General features: G+C 43.1%; 1 protein-coding gene across 1 annotated transcript in view; it reads left to right on the plus strand.

The window, feature by feature from the left end:
* The window catches only part of TEK (TEK receptor tyrosine kinase), a 69,707-nt gene extending 54,846 nt beyond the window's left edge, over positions 1–14,861 (plus strand). Inside the window, exons 14-23 of the mRNA XM_084834615.1 lie at positions 2,732–2,889; positions 4,095–4,305; positions 6,837–6,947; positions 7,835–8,025; positions 10,833–10,946; positions 11,571–11,641; positions 12,150–12,190; positions 12,900–12,996; positions 13,702–13,801; positions 14,403–14,861. Coding sequence (XP_084690741.1) covers positions 2,732–2,889; positions 4,095–4,305; positions 6,837–6,947; positions 7,835–8,025; positions 10,833–10,946; positions 11,571–11,641; positions 12,150–12,190; positions 12,900–12,996; positions 13,702–13,801; positions 14,403–14,477 — 1,169 coding nt within the window. The 3' untranslated portion in view covers positions 14,478–14,861. The remainder of the gene's footprint in view (positions 1–2,731; positions 2,890–4,094; positions 4,306–6,836; positions 6,948–7,834; positions 8,026–10,832; positions 10,947–11,570; positions 11,642–12,149; positions 12,191–12,899; positions 12,997–13,701; positions 13,802–14,402) is intronic.
* The last annotated feature ends 6,361 nt before the right edge of the window (positions 14,862–21,222 follow it).

Raw genomic sequence — 21,222 nt, forward strand, 5'->3', positions numbered from 1 at the left:
GCATGCAACCTAATGTTAAACTGGCTATCTCAGTACCTGAAATTTCATCAGAAGATCTAATATGAATTGCTAAAGATTCTATATGAAGTATGAATAATAGAGGAAAAAGTGGACAGCCATGCGTTGTTCCTTGCTGTATCTCAAAAAAGGCTGGATTTTGATTATTCACTGGTAATAGGGCCCAGCTTCAAATTTTTCTAATGGATTACATTTGAAAACACGCTCAACTATATCATGTACCTTTTCAGACTCAAGAAAGGTAAATACAGATTTCACTTGAATTAATAGACATTTATTAATTGGATTAACAGTTCTTCTAGTGCTGCCAGCAAGTAAATGCCCAACTATAAATCCTGTCCGATCAAAATGGATATATTTACTAGCAATTTTATTTTGGGAAGAACACAGTGTGGTTTACTTCTAGACATGCACAGATTGGATTGCTAGTCTTCTTGCATATAAAAAACCAAGGTCTTGTAATGAAGAAAGGACTTAAATGAAGAAACCAATAAGGCATCTTCATATTTTATGAATTATGATATGAATTTATTTGCTTCATTTCATGAATTTTGTATTTGAGATTATATATTTTGCAAATAGATTTTTTAACTCTGTGAACAAAACATCAAATAAAGTCTTGTAAAATTCAGCTGGGAGACCACCTGGTCCCATGGATTTATTTAGACTAAGTACAGATTACTCAACTAAAGAGAGTTTCTTCAATCATTAAGATTCATTAAGCAGTTAACAAAATATAAGTATAAAAATAAAAATACAACAATAAGATAAAATAAAACTGAAAAACTGAAAAATGCAACACTGAAAATACAAAAATATCTAATTTGGACTATATATACATGCATTAAGCATCTGATTTCAATCCAGAACTAGTTAGTCCTAGATATCCCCCAGCCTTCTTCCAAAACAGACTGAGTCGCTATCCAATGTCCTCTCAAAGAATACATATCAATGGAGATAAAATGAGATATTCAAGCTGCAAATTTCTTCCTTGGGTGACCAAACTAGTTTGTCCTTACTATAGAGCTTTTTGTGGATACCTGCCTAAGGCCTCCACACCAAGTATTACCCCAAACTCTCATGTGTAGAACAAATATATGGAGGAGGAAACAGGATCACATCTCCTGAACCCAACCTCTGTGTACTCAGTAGAACAGGGGTGCTGGACTTCTTTCAGCCTGAAGACTGAATTCCATTTCAGAGAAGCTCTTGGGAACCACATTTCAGTGGTCTGAAGGCAAAGGGGGCGGAGCCAAAATCAAAAAAATCCCAGCATATCTTAAAGCTCTTATTTAAGTAACTAAGCCTTAGGAGAGATCTTTCAAGCTTTTAGAATCAGGGAAGAACTGCACAAAAGCCAGGAAACCACCAAATGATTAGTGGTTGGAGGAAAGAGGGAAGGGGTGTGGCCATCTGGGGAACCATAGAGGGCTGGATTTGGTCCCCAGGCCTGAGCTTCTGCACCCTTGCAGTAGAAGGTGAGAATGGGGCTGTACACATGTAGACCTATGCAGTCGGGAACCCTGATTACATAGGGTGCCTGCTCACATTCATGTGTGTAAGGCTGCAGGAACCCCATTCTCCCCTTCCACTGCACACACAGAGCTTGAGGCCAGGGCCCCCTCCAGCACTATGCATTTGCTCTACACATGGAACGGAAGGTGAGAATAAGGCTGTTGAATTGTCCTCTGAAGCTGGTTGTCAGAAGCTTTACACCATAAGCTACGAAGTCATTGGCTTATAGACGTGTCGTAAAGGTACATCCACACTAGAATGTGGAAATTATTTGGCCTTCCCTAGTGAGGTTCGCCTGGCACCTACATTGTATTCCTTTCGGCGCCAGGTGAAGACCTTTTTATTTTCCCAGGCATTTTAGCATTTTAGCTTTCTAAACTTTTAGCTTTTCTGTTTTAAATCTGTATTTTAAACTCCTGCACTGCTGCTAGGTTTTATTGTGGTTGTATTGTTATATTGTGGTTTTAATGTTCTATATATTTTAAATTGTTTGTGTGCTGTTTGGTTTTAATTTTTGTGAATCGCCCAGAGAGCTTCGGCTATTGGGCGGTATAGAAATGAAATGAATGAATGAATGAATGAATAAATTTGGCTGCCATGGCTCCCCCAGACCTAAAGGAACCTTGGGAACTGAAGTTCTGCGAGAAGGACAGCGACTTCTAAAAGACTGCTTTGCTCTTTTATAAAACTATGGCCCAGGATTCCATAGAGAAAGCAATGAGTGTAAAACAGATTTTTAAAATCAGTTTAGAGTTGGATTGTAGATTTGTGCTTAAGTTACATTCCTACTGCTGAAGCGTTCTAGAGCAGGAGATTCAAAATGCAACATTTTCTGCACTAAGTACAACCGCACTGTACTATACAAGTAAACTATACTGTTAGTGGGAATGCACTGTTAGGGCCCAGTTCTGCAAATGTGGGCTATAGACCACAACCTAGTAGACCTTAGCTGCACTGAAGTATCTAGGGAAGCCCTTGAACACATTGATTTCATAGGGCCACCTCCTTTTCTTTAGATTGCTCTACTTTGTTTTTATGCCTGTGCGATGGGGATGCCCATATTTGTCTATGTATGGCCAGTTGACTAATGAACTCTGACTGATTGAATATTTGTTGATGAACTACTGTGAGGAATTGAATTTATATAGATTTAAAATAATAATAATAATAATAAGAATGGTTCATCTGCTTCCCACAGTTCCGTATGAGCCAAAGGGAGGCAGAATGTTGCTGATTGCTATCCTTGGCTCAGCAGGGATGACTTGCGTGACAATACTACTGGCTTTCTTCATTATGCTGCAGCTGAAGCGTGCAAACTTCCAGCGACGAATGGCTCAGGCCTTCCAAAATGTGGTGGTAAGTCCACTGGTTTTCTTAAGGCAGCCTTCCCCATCCTGGAACCCTCCAGATGTGTTTGACTACAACTTCCATCACCCTGGCTGGGAATGATGGGAGCTGTAGTCCCACACAATTGGAGAGCTCCAGGTTGTGGAAGGTTGTCCTAGACAACCTTCCTAGAGCAGGGCTATATAACCTTTTCGGCCCCGACAGCTGCATCAGGTGTCTGCTGGGGGTGGCGGGGGCCGCACACGTGTTTGTGCTTGCACATCCACATTTTCATATAACTCGCGTGCAACATACAACTCACACACACAGACAGCACTCACTCCAGTTCTTGCCCAAGAGCATTTCAGATGCCAGGCCCCTTTGATTGGATAAAACCAACACTCCTGGCAGAAATGTCAGTTTTCAAACCATCCAGCTTTCCAAGAATCCCAGCTCCTAGCCCTTCTCCCTTCTCTAATCCACCCTCTTGCTGAAATACTGTACTCAATTACCAGGAACTTTCAGAAAAAAGGAAAAGCACTCTAGGAACAGACTGTATGGTTTCTGCCATAGATGTTGTGTTCCTAGAGCATCCTAGGAAGCAGGCGGAAGCCGTCCAGCACTGTTTCCTAGGATGCTCTAGAAACAAGGCTTCTGTGGCAGGAACCACTGAGTCTTTTCCTAGAGCATATTCCTTTTTTTCCCTGAATTTTTTGTGGGCCTGGAGGGTGTACTTTTTGCACCTTTGTCCTAGAGGATATATGTTGGTGGAGTAAAAAGCAAGGAGTCCCAGTTCAAATGCAGTTGGACTAATTCCTCCTAGTTTTTACTACGAGCAATCTGTGCATCTAGTGATCTTTCTGTATATATGATTTTCACAAAAGATAACTAAATACCTGCTATTTAAAAAAACAAAACCATAAGGTGTGATAAATGTGATGAGATGTGGCAGGATTATTGCCTCATGCTTATTCCTGCAATGCAGGTTCATGTCATCCCTGGACCACCTGTCCAACTAAATCATCTATATGTTTAAGGCTACTTTTAAGGCAAAGAAAAGCAGCTGATTCAAAATACTTATTTCATCTCTTTCTTGGAAACCTTTTATATCAGAGACAAAGAACACATCTCTCCAAAGATCTTCATAAATACAGTTTTAATATATCCCATTCCCTGTTGTATCCTCTGTACAGTCTCCGGATACTTAAGTTGTCCTGTACTTAACTTTTTACCAGAGAGATGAACCAGCAGTACAGTTCAATTCAGGAACTCTTACCCTGAGCCGGAAAGCCAAAAATAGCCCAGATTCCACTATTTACCCAGTTCTGGAGTGGAATGACATCAAATTTCAGGATGTGATTGGAGAGGGCAACTTTGGCCAAGTCCTAAAAGCACGAATCAAGAAGGATGGATTGCGAATGGATGCAGCCATCAAACGGATGAAGGGTGAGTATATCAGCAAAGCATTTAAGGAACCTCTAGCCAGCAAATCTGTAGGAGATGTCTGTACGTTGCTAGTGCCTGGCCTTGCAGAATGGATTTGCGTTCTTAAACATGGATTTAAGGGGTAACCACATAATGTCAAAAGAATGTAACAGGTCAGGTGCCCCCCCCCCTTTATAAAGAAAAGCAGCTGAGGAGGGGTTGTATAAAGAAGTGGTAGGGTGGGGGTGTGCATATCCATTTTCCCTGCTCTACATTTTTGTGCTTGGAATTGCTCCCCCAGGAACTTTTTCCCTTAGGGTTCAAAAAGTGACCAAACACACATTTTAAACTCGGGAGGAGGGGGGCAGATGTGGCAGGGTATTTTGGAGCAGAGAAATAGTGTGTAGGGAAAGCATTAAGTATCCTCTTCTCCAGTACTCCTCCACTCAACCGTCTGTCCCCCCCGTTTTTTTTTTGTTTTTTTTTAATGGTATTCAAGCTCCATTCCATGTAGTTAGCCTCTGAAACAAGTGAAGTAAATCAACTTAAAGGCTTCTTCACCCACAGCTTTTATCCTGTGATTGAAGTTTGCGGGTCCTTGACATGACGTCAACAACCTCCAGCGTCTCTCTAGTGTTTTCCGAGCATTTCCATGGCTTAATTTGAAACAGAAATAATGAGCTAACAAAAAGAACCACTTCCAATCAGTCTGAATTTGCACGCAGATAAACAGGGGGGTGGGGGTGGGGAGGGGAGGAGGGAAGCTCATGTAAAGGGTTGATCTTCCCACAAAGAATCCAAAAGCAGAAGCCCCGGTAAAATTGTGGGACAAAAAGCCTCAGTGCAGAGAAGCTCTACCAGCACCAGGTTTTACAGAGCTATGTGTCAGAGGGGTGGACGAAAGTCACTTACCTGTCCTCGAAGCTTGTTCGCGGTGGGGGGGAGGCGCTTCGCTGCTCCCCCCGCGAAGTTCAGGCCGGGGGGGGGAGGCTTCCCACCTCGCCCAGCCGAAATTCAGGCCGGGGGGGAGGCGCCTCGCCTCGCCCGGCCGCGAACTCCAAAGTTTTTTTAAAAAAAACCAAACGCCCCCGTGATAGGCTACGTGACGATTAACGTAGTCTATCACGGCTAGATCTGCAAAGTCAGCCGTGATAGGCTACGTTAATCGTCACGTAGCCTATCACGGGTGACTTTTTAAAAAAAAAATAGCGCGTACGCTAATGGCGGCCCCCATAGGGAGCCGCCATTCGCGTTCCTTATTTGGTCGCTGTAGTCTACGTAAAGATTTACGTAGACTACGGCGAAAATAAGGGCAACGCAAATAGCGTTGCCCTTATTTTCGCCGTAGTCTACGTAAATCTTTACGTAGACTACAGCGACCAAATAAGGAACGCGAATGGTGGCTCCCTATGGGGGCCGCCATTATCCGTACGCGTTTTGTTTTTTTTTTAAAGTTTCGGGGAGAAATTCTCTGCCATCCCTATATAAAGCAGCCTTCAACCTCTGTAGTACCTTCAGGACTCTAAACATGGAGAAGTTGCTCTGAAGCTATCAGTGCTATAAGCCAGTTTTTGCTTCTTCAGATCTATGGAAGCATTCCTCTCTGCAGTCACTCTGCCTTTGCTGTTTGTCATAATGAGAACAGCACTGGGATTTATAGGACTAATTTTGTGATGTCTCATTAAGGGAAGGGCCATGGCTCAGTGGTAGAGCACATGCTTTGCATGCAGACGGTCCCAGGTTCAATCTCTGCCGTCTCTAGGGTAAAGCTAGGAAAGACCCCTGCAGAATCCATAATCTCGCCACTTAGCACAGATAATACTGTGCTAGATGGACCAAAGGTCTGACTGGGTATAAGGCAGCTTCTTATGTGCCTATGTCTGAAAATAGCAGGCTAATGGGAACTTTCCCATGCTACTCGGGGAACAAATGTATGAAGGAATCATACAGGCAATGCCAATTAAGTGGTTCCTTCCCACGCAAGTCACTCAGCTTGGGCATTCGCATGAAAAAGTACCACAAAATTAACCCCATCTGCATGGTCTTTTCATGCGCATTTTCCTGGAGCAGCATGGGAAAGAATCAGGCAAAAACATTCAAAGTAGACAAAAACTTATTTATATACGTAAAGCTGATTGGTCAACTGGCACATGCATTAACATGTATGTATGTATGTATGTATTTAATATCCCGCCTTTCTGCAAAAAAAAATAAAAAATGGCACTCATGGCAGCTAGCAATCAATCTTAATTAAAAGATGACATAAAAGCAAATAGATTAAAATACATACATCATGGAGTTAGTTGCTAAGACTGCACTAAGGCTGCAGTTACTAGAGAGCAAGCCCCATCTAACACAGCAGGACCTTATTTTTATTTATTTTTATTTATTTATACTGTTTACATACATAAAGAAACCATAAGTTCTCTGGCCAGCTTACAAGTGCACATTTGCTAAATGTTGCAGCCATCAGTACGTGCATTATAACCATTGTAGGATTAACTAACGGCATAGAGATTGATGCATCAAACAAAACAAAATATTATTTGCAGAATATGCCTCCAAGGATGATCACAGAGATTTTGCGGGAGAACTGGAAGTACTGTGTAAACTTGGACACCATCCTAATATCATAAACCTTTTGGGAGCATGCGAACATCGAGGTATGATGCTGTTCTGTAGATATTTTTTTAAGATATATTTGAGGAACTTAAGGTCAAATATATCCAAATCCAAAGTTGGGATTTGTGCACTGCTAGCCATACCGCACAAAAACATTTAAATGAAATTCCTATCCTTATCTCCTTGATGATGTGCTCACCCTGTTCAGTTTCCAATAGGGTAGCCATGTTAGTCTGTGACAGCAAAAACAACACAGAGACTTGTGGCACCTTAAAGACTAACACATTTATTATGGCATAAGCTTTTGAGGACACTGTCTACTTTATCAAATGAATCTAATACATTTGTCTTTAAGATGCCACCCAACACGTCTCTCCTGAATATCTGAATCCAAAGATGTTTTTGTACTTCTGAAAACCTTAGGGTTCTCCCAAGCTCCTTCTTTGAGTTGATGGTGCTGGTGTAATATGTGGAGAATGAGCTCGCTGTTAGTATACCGAATGCAAGAGTGTTATGAATCCTGTTGGCTTTTTCCGTAGTGCAACTTGAGGGAAGAAACCTTGGCCCTTTCTACCATTCACACAATAAAGGCAGGGCCTTAGGAAACATGGAGGGGAGGCATGGACGAGGAGAGGGAGGAGGCATTTGCATGATGCCTCAGAGAAGGGGGCATTTGCATAAGAGCCTGGCAATCTGGAAGGATAGGGCAGAGATGGTCATTTTGGGTCAGTTTCCATTGGGGCCAGGGGTGGGGAATGAGCTCGAAATAATTTGGAGTTCATGCTCTCAAGCCCATAAATCCTTCCAGAAGTCCTGCCCACAGAAGTCCTCAATTTGGCAGCCGGTACACAAGGAGAATCCCTAACCTGTTCCATGTTCCTAACACCATCTTTTTTTTTTCACATGTCTTCTCTCTGCTTTATGCCAGGGTACCTCTACCTCGCTATTGAATACGCTCCTCATGGAAACTTGCTAGACTTTCTGCGGAAGAGCCGGGTCCTTGAGACTGATCCAGCATTTGCCATTGCCAATAGCACAGCCTCCACACTCTCCTCCCAACAGCTACTGCACTTTGCAGCGGATGTGGCCAGGGGAATGGACTACCTGAGCCAAAAACAGGTCAGCTTTTATTGTTGTTGTTTTGCAAACACAACAAGTTATTAATTGATTCTATGATCTAATAAATACCTACCAAAAGCTTGAGAGTTAGCGCCGGGCTTAATTTGTGCCAAGCCTCACCACTGTCCAGCCCTGATATTTGTGTTTTTGATGCCAAGGCTCAATCCTGGAAGCTATGAAGTAAAAATATATGAAACTGGTGCCCTTGCAAAGGTGTAGAATGAATTTCCCTGACCACTTCAGAGCAATTACAGCAAGCCCATATACATCAGTGTTCAGGAAGAAGCATTCAATTTGACGGGGTAGTATTTCCAAACACAGACTTGACTCTGGGTATCTCTTTTTCTGACAATTAAGCGTGAGGTATGTTGTACTGAGTAAAGTTGTCAAATTGCAACCTGGAGATTCTCCTGGAACTTTCCATTTTTCCTGTTGTATTAGGACAGGAAGCCAACCCAGATTCTCCAGCTGGTTTTTCTTTTGTCTGCCTGCCTGTTGTAGTAAGGAAGTTTCCTTAGGTGATGCTATGCAGCAGCAACAGGTTAAAAAACAGCTGTGGGAGAGCGGATTGGAGAGAACAGGAAGGAGTCACTGATGACACCAAATTATTTAGAGTAGTTAAAAGAAAATGGGATTGCGAGGAACTCCAAAACGATCTCTCCAAACTGGGAGAATGGGCATCAAAATGGCAAATGCGGTTCAATGTAAGCAAGTGTAAAGTGATGCACATTGGGGAAAAAATCCCAACCAAGTATAAGCTGATGAGATCTGAGCTAGCAGTGACTGACCAAGACAGAAATCTTGGGTTGTGGTGGACAGCTCGATGAAAATGTCAACCCTGTGTGCGGCAGCTGTGAAAAAGGCAAATTCCATGTTAAGTATAATTACAAAAGAGTTGAAAATAAAGCTGCAAAGGTCATACTCTCCAAATACAAATGTATGGTATGACCACACGTAGACTACTGTGTACATCTATGGTCACCAAACCTAAAAAAAAAGATATTGTAAGTTGAAAAAAGTGCAGAAAAGGGCAACTAAAATGATCAAGAGCTGGAGCATCTCCCCTATGAGAGGTTTCAACAACTGGGATTGTTTAGCTTGGAGAAAAGGCATGTAAGGGGGGACATCATAGAAGAGTACAAGCTTACACATTGTGTGAAGAAAGTGGATAGGGAGACATTTTTCTCCCTCTCCCATAATACTAGAACCTGGGGTCACCCCATAAAGCTGATTGGTGGAAGATTCAGGGCAGATAATTCCACAAGATGCAGTGACAGCCACCAATTTGGATGGCTTTAAAAGGGGATTGGACAAATTCATGGAGAATAAGGCTATCAATGGCTACTAATCCTGATGGCTATATGCTACCTCCACTATCAGAGGCAATATGCCTGCATGCATTCGTTGCTGAGGAACATGGGCAGGAGGGTGCTGTTGCACTCATATCCTGCGTCTGGATTTCCCATGGGCAGCTGGTTGGCCACTATGTGAACAGAACGCTGGACTAGATGGACCCTTGGTCTGATCCAGCATGGTTCTTCTTACGTTCTTATGAGAAGCCATCATGTCTCCCTCATATCCTGATTTAGTGCCATGTTTAAAAGTACAAAGGGAATCACCAAGTTGCCTGGTTAAGAGCTCCAAAATAAGGAACACATTGTGAGAATGTCAGAAAATTGCATGTGTCAGAACATTAACCTACTTTATTAGAATATACCGCACTTATAGTATATGAAATGTAAATTGCTTTTTGCAGCGACAGTGCAGCTCACAAATAAATAAGGTTCATGAATAGGAACCGTTCCTTGAAATAAAGAAGAGGTGGCAAGCTTACAGTTGAGTGAAACCTGCCAAAGCCACCTAGTAACTTTGTGGCTTAACTTTTAAAATCCAGCATCTTTATTGGATCATACCAGTTCTTGTTGTTTTATATATGGAACTGGAATGGTTCTTGGAAAAGGAGACTTTATTTTTATTTTTGCACTTAGCTTTATAGTGGTTTTCTTTCTTCCTTTCTTAGCTTGCTTGCTCACATCAAGTGCTCTAAAATACATTGTTCATGCTAAAATCCATACTCAGGTCTCACCTTTACAAGATAGCGTGCGAGTTTTTGAGTTCTCCAGAGCTCTTCATCAGGCAAGATGGTATACAAAGCAAGAAGGGGGCAGGGGAAGTGGCTAATAATCAAGCCATAGAGACTTACATGTAGTTACTTAAAACAGATTGTTCATGCTGTTATCTTAGAAAACATTTTCTTGTACTGGCTTCTTCCTTTCTGCAATAGTTGGCAGTATTAAAACCTATATGCCAGCCTTCCCGCAACAGGTGCCCTCCAGATGTTTTGGGCTATAACTACCATAAGTCCTATTCAGCATGGCCAATGGTCAGGAATTCTGGGAGTTGTCCAAAACATCTGGAGGGCACCAGGTTGGGGAAGGCTACTATATACTAAGAGCACTCTCATTCTCTGTGTGTGATCGACATGGTGCCATCCGTGCACAAGGAGGAGGTGTTAGCAGACTTGGGGGAATCCCAAGATTTACAGAGAAACAATAATCTTTAGGAAGAAAAAACCTTAAGCGGGGAAACAATTCAGAGACGACTGAGCATGCTCAGAGGGCATGGAATGCTGCCTGAATGATGGAGCAGGGGAAACTGGGAAAGGGAATGGAGTATTCTGAAAGAAAGCATGTCTGGCTGGCTGGCTAGAACCCTGAATAGAAGCACTCCACACTGCAACATGTTGTTAAATATATGACCAGACCAAAGATCCAGGACTCACAATCAGAATTTTTCTTTTCTTTAAGTTTATCCACCGGGATCTAGCAGCAAGGAACATCTTGGTTGGAGAAAACTATGTTGCAAAAATAGCAGACTTTGGATTGTCTAGAGGCCAAGAGGTTTATGTTAAAAAGACCATGGTAAGGAAGGACCAAAAGAAACTTTCAGCTACATTTCTTGGGCAGAGGTACCCCACTGGTGTTACCCCTATTGTTACTTGTAAATATGATATTCTCCTTTAGAAATGGCAAGTCTTAAATCTGGACTTTGCCAGAGCTTTCAAGAGGACAAAGCCTGCAGCCCCACTGAAACCAATGGCACTTACTTCAAAGCCCTGTTGTTTCAGGTGTATGGTACTGGGGTGTTAGACAGTAGTTATTAGCAGATGTTCTTTGTGAGAAGTTGAAGAACCAGCTGTTTCAAGTCACTGAATTTCAGATGACAGAGCTTTGTATTTTCATAAAGTTCAGAGGACCTCCCAACAGCTCTTTAGGAGGAAGATTGATGTATAGAGTTCAGAATGGCTAATTCTGTAGAGATATGAACGCTTTCATCAGTGTCACTCTAGATGCACGCTGGATCTCTTGAGCAGGGATGCGGGAGGTTCCCATTAATTTAAATGGAGAGAGAAAATCCCTCCACAGAACGGTGCATACAAGGAGGTGCTCTCTTCATCACAATGAATGGGAAAGTCATTTTGTTCACGCAGCAGAGATCATGTGTCCAGAGCAGACTGTAACATCATTCTAATCTCAACATTTTAGGGAAGGCTTCCCGTGCGATGGATGGCAATTGAATCCCTCAACTACAGTGTGTATACCACAAACAGTGATGTGTAAGTTATTGTGTTAATACCGTTTACTAACTCTGTTGTTCATTTATAGCAAGGGTGCAAAAACTTTTTCAGGTAGGAACACCCCCTCCCCGAATTTCCTCCCACCAGGCCCTCTGTGGACTGGATACCATCAGTGGGTGTGGTCACAGCTGCTGATGTCACTCTCTCACCCCCTGGTGTTTCCCTTTCCATGCTGGGAAAGGCATGGAGTTTTGTGCCTCCCCCAGCACAGAGAAAGGAACTCTGCCAGCTCCTGGAGGAGTTCCAGATGCTGACTGAGTGCTTGGCTTCATGTGGCACCGAGCACCCTTGTGGATGCTGCACAAAACTACTCTACCAGCACCTCTGTTGAGTTTTGTAAAGGTTTAAATACCTGTGTACACTTTGACTTGATTTCAGATACAGTTTTAGGTGCGTGTCTTGTTTCTATGGCATTTTTTAATAATACACAGTCCTTCTAAATACAATTAATGTCACAGCATTAGTTTTCTTTTCATCCTATTTGCAGGTGGTCATATGGTGTGCTGTTATGGGAAATAGTTAGCTTAGGTAAGTATCCATGTTTATAATTTTTATTGTGGTTAAGAATATAAGCAGCGCATGTCTGGATCAGACCACGGTCCATCAAGTCCGACATCATATTTCTTAGAAGCCCCCAAGCAGGGCATGAAAGCAACAGTCTTCCCCCAAAAACCCCATTCTTTGTATTCAGAAGCTGGTATACAGAGGCATACTGTATCTGAACATGGAGGTTCCATCTAACTATAATGGCTAATTGTCATGGATTAATTTATCCTCCATGAATTTATCTAATATTCATTTAAAACAATGTAAGCTGCAATCCTATAAACATGTCTGGGAACAAGTCCTCGTGAACTCAGTGAGGTTTACTTCTGAGTAGACATACATAGGATTATCCTGTAAAGCCTCAGCCATCACCAATTCTTGTGATAGTGAATCCCACAAGTTAATTATATGTTGTGCAAAGATAGACTTTCATCGATTCTGAACCTACTGCCCATTGATTTCATTGGGTGAAGCAAGCAGCAAAAACAGGTTTATCAAATCCTGGCAAACCATCATAATGTGGCTGCTGGGCTTGGTGAGGTAGTTGTGCAGACTTGGCCTAGAGTAATTATCTGCCTTGTTTTTACTGCTGATATATTATTGGTGATTTGAGCTTTTGCTTCTAGAAGGCAAGCATCAACCCACTGTCTTTCCTATAGCAATGCTATATATGTTAAATCTCCTGTTCTAGGTGGAACACCATACTGTGGGATGACTTGTGCAGAACTGTATGAGAAATTGCCCCAAGGGTACAGATTGGAGAAGCCTCTCAACTGTGATGATGAGGTGTAAGTAATTCCCTTCTTGCTATGTTGAATGTTTCTTTCCTATACCCTCTTTGCCTAATGGCATTTTAGATATACATCTGTAATAGGGGGCAATTTACATCAGGTATGTGAGAAGATTACTAGAATAAGCTACACTTTGATTTAATTTGGAAGGAGAAGAATGTTTCTACCATCAAAGTGAACTTCTAAAATGATTTCCATAGAGCTCTCAGGGGAGCAGGAAGTATTTCTTCTATCAATCTGATGAAAGCTATTGCTAAGATAAACATTTGATTCTTCAGTAATGTCCCATTTAGGTCAAGAAAGACACACATGCTGCCCATACAAACACACCTAGCATGGGGTATCATACACCAGGTAGTGCTCCTGTTTAAGCCCCACTGAAATGAATGGGAACTGTTCTTATACAGCCTTATACTGTTCTTATACAGCTCCTGTTCATTACAGTCCGGTTTGTCCAGAACTTCCCAGTGGATTGTACCTTTTGACATTTGTATTTCTGCTTTAGAAACAGCAGAAAGTATGACCAGCAAAAGAATCCTCTGAAATATAGTGGATTTGTGCTCTTTGCAAATGGTTGGCTTTCATGCTATGATCTCATAGACCATCACAGCCTGTTGAATAATCCCACCTTTAAGCTTATGGCAGCTGATTGTGCATTTGTAAATATGGTGCTATGGTCTGTATTGTCTGCTTCCTCCTCAGTTATGATCTAATGAGACAGTGCTGGAGAGAAAAGCCTTACGAGAGGCCATCATTTGCCCAAATACTCGTATCTTTGAACAGGATGTTGGAAGAAAGGAAGGTAAGAACGACTGTGATTGTCAGCATGGACTCAGAAGAACTTTACTGAGCCCCAGTTCATGAGTTACCTTGGTTGCCACGTCAAACCATTGCCCTCTGGTGAGCTCCTATGCCACATTGGTAGCAAAATGGACAGACTGGGTTGCATAGGTATCAGCGTCACATGTGAAGATCTCACAAGCATCCATTTTGTCATAGTTAGAAGCTGCTTCACATAAAATGTGATGAGTGATGTGGTTCTTTTGGTATACAGATGAGATGCTGTATGTCACTAAGTTCTAAAGGTGACTTCTCAGTTGGTCTAAATCATCAGTCTTCAAATGATGGGTAATGTCCTAACTTGAGTCATGCCAGCAGAACTACCAGCAATGTCTTTTAAAAAAAAAAGAGAATCTCTCTGTGTATGTTTTTAAGAGAAGTAAAATGCATTTGTTCAGTGCTTTTTCAGTACAGTGCAGTGTTCAGTGCAGACCTTTATAACTTCATGTTACACAGGGGATAAAAGGACAAAAGCCTGGAACGTAGAACAACAGTAAGAATTTACATCAGTTCCTGAGTACAAACTAAAATGTTGAACTTATTCTTATCGATTATACTTTCAGACTTATGTGAATACAACCCTGTATGAGAAGTTTACCTATGCAGGCATTGACTGTTCTGCTGAAGAAGCTGCTTAAGATGGAAGAGCGTCAGTTATTTATCAGTTTAAATAACCTAAGATCTTGATCTTCTGGGAGGACAAAATGTGCTGTGATGTATATAAGGGCGTATAGCGCTCTCTGTACAATACCTTTTAGCTATACACATACCTTATGAGTGTAACTTACAGTGAGGTCTGCCTCAGAATGCTGTTGGAAGGTGTGTGTACATATGTGTGTATGTGGGTTTGTGCATGCACATGTGTACAATATAAATCTATATATAGAGATCTGTCTGTCTGTCTGTCTGTCTGTCTGTCTGTCTCTATACACACACACTCACATATACCTGCACACTCACACACATATACACTATTTGGACTGAGAATAGGGCTAAAATAAATACATGGTTTTACATTTCATAGATGCTTATCTATTTTTTCCTAGAAAGTTGGCTTTATTGTAAGGATATAGGCACACTTCTGCGGCACTGGACAATTTGAAATCTGGTTAAATATATATTGCAAAATAGCTACATATACTGGGCAAATCCTGCAAGCTACCGCAAAGGCAAAGCAAAACACAGGTGAGAGATGGCTTAAGAGATTTTGGACCAGAGGCAGAAAATCCGACTGGCACATCCCTTGCTAAGAAAAATATAAACCAAGTTAATGAAAAACAACACACATCACACAGATGCAGAGTACTTTCTCTTATCATTGAATAGTCGCTCCAAGAGCTTGACCTAAAGGAAAGGGCTTCCACAGCGGTATTTCTAGATAGGCTTGAATTCTGACAACTCATCATTAAAACTGTGCACTGAAGCTACTGATCCAAAATAACAACCTCCTCAGAACATAAGAACTGACAAGTTGGGTCAGACAAATAGGCCACCTAGCTCATGATTCTATACCAGATGCCTCCAAACATTTGCAACCAGGCAGCATGTTATGAATCCCTACAATCACTGCATCTAAATGTATAGATTTAGATCTATGCATTCACCCTACGCAGGAGAGGGGCAAACCACGCCTGCCGAGGCTACCACAGCATGATCAGGATGTAGTTCATTTTGTCCGCTGCAATCTTCGTGTGAGCAGAAGGAAAGGAGGGAAGAGGTAAAAATGTCCTCCCATCCACTATATCATGAAGGCATTTCCAAGCGATCCGTGGCCCAACCCAGCTCTGCAGCAGAAGGCCTTGCATACTTAGTTGCTCCTGGTAGCAAAAAGATCCATTGAGGGTGTGCCCCACCAATGAAATAAGTTGCGGAGGATTCTCGGGTTCAGCTGCCACTTGTGCATTCCTTGAGATGAGTGGTTCAATGCATCTGCCAGAACGTTGTCAGTACCAGCAACGTGAATGGCAACCAGATTTATCTCCCTCCGGATACACCATTCTTAGAGGTTGAGGATCGGAGAGTTCAGTCTTTGTTACCAAGTCCCTCCTTGATTGTTCAAATATACCACTACTGTGGTGTTGTTGGAGACAACCTGGACGAGGTGGTTCTGAAGGATGGTTTTGAAAGCTATTAGTCTTCCTGACTGCCAATAGTTCAAGAAAGTTGATATGACAGGACTTTTCTTTTGCCAGCCATCTGCCCTAAATCCTCAAGAGTTCTGCAGTGAGCACCCCAACCCTCTAGCGAAGCATCTGTCATCAATACTGCTGATGGCCGCTGACAAAGAAATGGGACCCCTGTCTGTAAGTTGGTATAGTGTGTCCAACACCAAAGGGACTTGAAAACATCATCGGGTATCCTTAACCTCACCTGATGTGCATTCAGAGATGGATTGAATGCCCTCAGGAACCAGTTTTGCAGTGGTCGCATGTGAAGCTTTGCCCATACTATCACCACCACAGTAGCAGCCATGAGTCCTAGTAGTCTCTGGATTGTTTAAGCTGTAAGCCTCCGTACAGTACAGACTTCCTTCCCAGAGTGATCAGAGTTTCAGCCCCTTCCCAAGGTAAGCCAGCATGGGTGGTGGTGGAGTCCAAAACCACTGCAATGAACTGTATTGTCTGGGAGGGCTCGAGTGAGGGCTTCTCCATGTTGAGATACAGTCCCAAATCTTGAAGTAGTTGTATGGTGATATGGACATCGTGACGAAGTGCTGCCAGGGTAGACGATACGATCAATCAATCGTCCAGGTATGGGTACACTTGCATGCCCTGGAGTCTGAGGTTCACGCATACTACAGCCATGCATTTCCTGAACATGCATGGTGCCAATGAGAGACTGAAAGGAAGTACCTAGAACTGGTACACACCTGGACTGATTGCAAAGTGTAGGTATTGCTGGTAGGTCTCCTCTATTACAGTGTGGAAGTATGCATCCTTAAGGTCTTCCGATGCAAACCAGTCCCCTTTCTGCAATAGTGGTAGGATGGCTGCTAGTGTTGTCATACAGAACCTCCATGGCGTGATGGAGATATCTCTGAGATCCAGGATCGGATGAAGCCCTCCTTCCTTTTTTGGCACCGTGAAGTAGCAGAAGTAGAAACCCCTTTGGCACTGTTGTGGAGGGAATGGGCAAATCGCCCCTTTTTGAAGGAGTAAAGTTGTTTCTTCCAACACGACGTTCAATGGAGAGGTAGTATTGAAGCCTAGGAAAGGAGGGAGGGTATCAAATTTGACTCTGTATCCCTTCTTGATGATCAAGAGTACCCAGTTGTCTGTTGTCAGAGATTCCATGCTGGGAGGAAAGGAGATAGATGAGATCCAAAGAAAAGGAGACAGGAGGGCAAAATCAAATGCGGGAGTCAAAGGCACCATTTATTTGAGTTGTCTCTGTTGTCTGTGCCCAAGAATGGAAGACGTACTGCCTCTTCAACCCGAGGAAGACTGCTATTAGGTTGGCCTTTCTGTAGGTTGGCAATTTTGGTAAAAAGACTGACGTGACCTATGATGGTAATGGTACTGATGGGCTTGGTTCTTGTCTTTTGTACAGACTCCATAACTTCATCCATGCCCATGTTAAAGAGTTCATCACCATCAAATGGGAGGTCTTCTATATGTGATCATACTTTCTGTGCAAGTCCCACAGATTGCAACCAAGCATGTCTCCTCAAAGCTATTGCCCCAACCATAGACTTGGCTTCACTTGGTGTCTTCTTGTGTTGATTTGTTGACGAGATAGTTTCATGGTCTCAGACTGAAAAATTCGTGCCAGCTCTCTTTGGTCTTTTGGGGGGTGGTCACATAGGAACCCTACCTTCTTCCACAAAAAAAGCTGATACTTTGCCATGGTAGCCTGGATGAATAAATATGCCTGTCCATCAGATCAAGCCTTCTATGCTCCTTTTCTACTGGTGATGAGTGTACTTTCCAGGAACATCCTTGTGATGACTCAACAACAGAATTGGGTCTTAGATGGGAAAACAAGAAGTCAACATCTTTTTCTTGCACTCTGTACATGCTCTCTAACCTCTTTGAAGTCGGAGCCATCAACAACAGTGTTTTCTAAGACTGCTGTACAGTCTGTAACAAAGTGGGGAAGAATGGGATGGCAACCGGGGTCAAGGTCTCTGCATAAACAGCATCGATCACTGGGTTCTTGATTTTCTGTGAGGGCTGTTGGGTTTCCAACCCCAATGACTGGGCCATTTTAAGTACTTGATATGAGAAATATCTTCAGATGGCAAGGCTCCCTCATGTGCTCCTACAGTTGTGTCCAGAGATGAGATGGACGAGGGCCACAGATGAAAGTAAGGTGGTATCGGACTGATAATCCTCCCTACCAGACTGTGGGAGGTAGATCTTGAGTCATGTGGTTTAAGCTGGGAAGGCGCAGCAGGAAGGGAAATCGAAGAAGGTGCTCTCATGTCTTGGGCAGACATGGTCAGCCTGTTGGTTGTTGGGGCAAATCTATCAGTTACCTAGGAGCTGGTATCATGGTATAATAAACACATCCTATGGATGTGTTTATTCCATGGTATCAGTTAAAGAGACACTGAAGGAGCCAGTTGATCCTGAGGTCAGTCCTGTGATGACACTGATCCAAGGTATCGCATGTGATTATAGTAATAGTCACTATCTTCTCGAGCTCAAAAGTCATCCTTGTAAATATGTCTTGGTGGGGGAAACCAATCCAAGCATTTGTCCTAATCAGACATTGGAGATCGAGACCATTCACGTCACGAAGGAGGGTAACTCCCTTTGTTCCTGCCTATACAGATCCAAGGCAATAGAATCTGGGGAACCTTGTTGGTAGTTAGTTATCTCAGATACGAGAAACCATAGGTGGTCAAACAGCATCAACCTCCGGTCCCAGACGGGATTGTGGAGGGGTGGAATCTCTTATTTCACCTTGCACAGTTGAAGGAAATGGTATTGGTTTCTGAGACTCCTCTTGGGTCAGTACTGAAGGCTCCAAGGTAATTGGGGTAGGTGAATTCAAAAGATGTGGCAGAGATGTGGTATAGTCGGTAAAGATTTCTTGGAGTCTTCTTTCAACTTCTGGGATTCTCACCTTTTCTTTTTCTGAATATCTGACAAGGACTTCAGTGTTCTGGTTTTCTTTGCCAGTTTCTTAGCTACCATTAAGGTACAGTCAGGGCCAGAAATATTGGAACAAGGATAACTGTTTTGGCAGTTGGCCTCTGTACACCACCACATCGAAGCTGAAACACACCCAGATGGGAGCGAAGTCAGGACTTTCAGCTGTAATTCAAGGGGTTGACAAAAGTGGGGCACTAACCATTCAGGAAGTACAGCTAGTGGCATACACACACACCCATCATTGGTGTAAATACATTGTAAATAATGTAAATACATTGGTGTAAATGTATTTACATTTATAAATGTATAAAACCGTCTCTTGACTGTAGATGGTGACAATGACATCCCTACCATGCAAGAGCGTTCGTGACCTGGCTAGATGTTGTGAAAGGGTTCGTCTTCACCATGAGCAGAATTCTGCGGTCATCCACTTTAGTTGTCTTCTGTGGTCTTCCAGGCCTTTTGCTGTTGCTGAGCTTGGTTTTATTAACCACAGCACAGGAGATAGTGTTCCTAATGAGGCTCGCACAATGGCGGTCTAAGAACTGAGGGAATAAGCAGGAACCTGTTAGGTACATGCGCACTGGGACAGTGGGTAAGGGGCTCCCACCAAAATATCTCAGCTATAGAATGCTCTCAAATCAAGGCACCACACAGGTGCAGAGCCCATGTGTGTGATGCACAGAGACCATGAACAAGAAATGAAGCCTACATTTTCAGTTTCCCTGTTTATCGCTATCCTGTTCCTTTAATGCTGGATCAGTGGTGGCGGCATGAAACATTGTTCCATATCAGTGTTTCTTGAATATTTGATAACTGAGGCAGTTTTTAAGATTAAAGTTGAACATAAAATGCCATTACATCTTTTTAAAGGAGCCCATCTGCACAGAGATGGTTTCTGATGCAATTCCATTGAAATCCAAATTTTCATGAAATTGGGTTTGTTTCTCCTGGGGCAAACGTAGCCAGTAAAGAGGTGTAAACATTTAAAAAGCCCACTGATTTCATAGGGCAAATGGCACCTGCAACCACATTAGTTGGGGGTTGGGTGGGCAGAGTCCTGCAAGTAGAACTGAACATCATCAATGGCATAGGTGCAGGGCAGCCAAATAGTGGAGACTTGCTCCGCGCCCTGCTCTTGTGTTCATTGAAGTGCAATTTAAGGCAATGAGGTGGACATGTTTAGCCCCCTCCTCTCCTTGTGCCCTCCCTTTTTATTTGAGGGCAATTAGCTTTTAAACTCATTGAACTTCTCCCTATCTCCAATGTTACAGATGTACAGCACAGGCAAAGGAATTCTCCCCCCCCCCCCGCCTGTTCCTGCACTCACTGAAGTGCAATTTAAGGCAACAAGTTCCTTCCGCATGGACATGTTTACCCAAACCTCTCCTTGTGTCCACCCTTGCCGCCAACCTCTTCCAGCACTCACACAGCCTCCCCCCACCCCCAATTCTGGCTAGGATTTCCCCTCACTAAAGGAGACTACCAAGAGGCAGGGAGGTGAGAGGGAGCCCACGTCGCTACACTGGGGCCAAGGGACGACGACGGCAAAAGAGGAGAACATGTGGCATTCTGTCCTCCCGCCCCCCAACTCTGGGGAATTATTAGCCACCTGCTCAGAACAAGGATGGGCAGGGGACTAGGAAAGGTCTTCCAATCCCCGCCCTCTGGTCGGTCAAAATGCTCCTAAGGGCATCCTGGCTGAAGAAGTGGGCAGCTGAGGAAAGGCAGAGGTGGAGGGAGACTTCTGTGCATATTCGCTGGTCCAAAAATTTAAATTCTCCCAAGCCCTCTCTGTTCCCATATTCAGCAAAGTGCAATCAAAGGCAATGAGTTCCTTCCAATTATCCATGTTTTGGACACTCATCTCGTGTCCACCCCTTCATGACACCACTTTCCCTTCCGCCAATCAGTACTGCTCTGCCCAGCCCGCACCGAAGGCAGTTCAGGTCACACAGACTTCTAAACTGAGCTGAAGCTACCACAATGGGAAGATCTGTTAGAAAATCAATTCCCCCCTCCCTCAAATGGATTTTACAGCAAGAAACAGCACACTTCCTAGGGAGATGGACATATATCATGTGCCATGATAGTCTTCGGGCCACAGCAGGACTGGAATAATACCCCATATAGTTAGGCCCAAGGTTTGTGTGTTTCTGCACCACAAACTGATGGTGCAGAAACGAAGGAGCACAAAACACCCACTTTTAACCTAAAAAGGGATGGAAAGACACAGCAGAGCCCCTCAAATACAAAACAGCCACTGTAGTGTCGCACCCGCACA

Source organism: Heloderma suspectum, chromosome 2 (assembly GCF_057233095.1).
Source record: "Heloderma suspectum isolate Gila_16-S chromosome 2, 16-S_ref, whole genome shotgun sequence".
NCBI lineage: Eukaryota > Metazoa > Chordata > Lepidosauria > Squamata > Helodermatidae > Heloderma > Heloderma suspectum.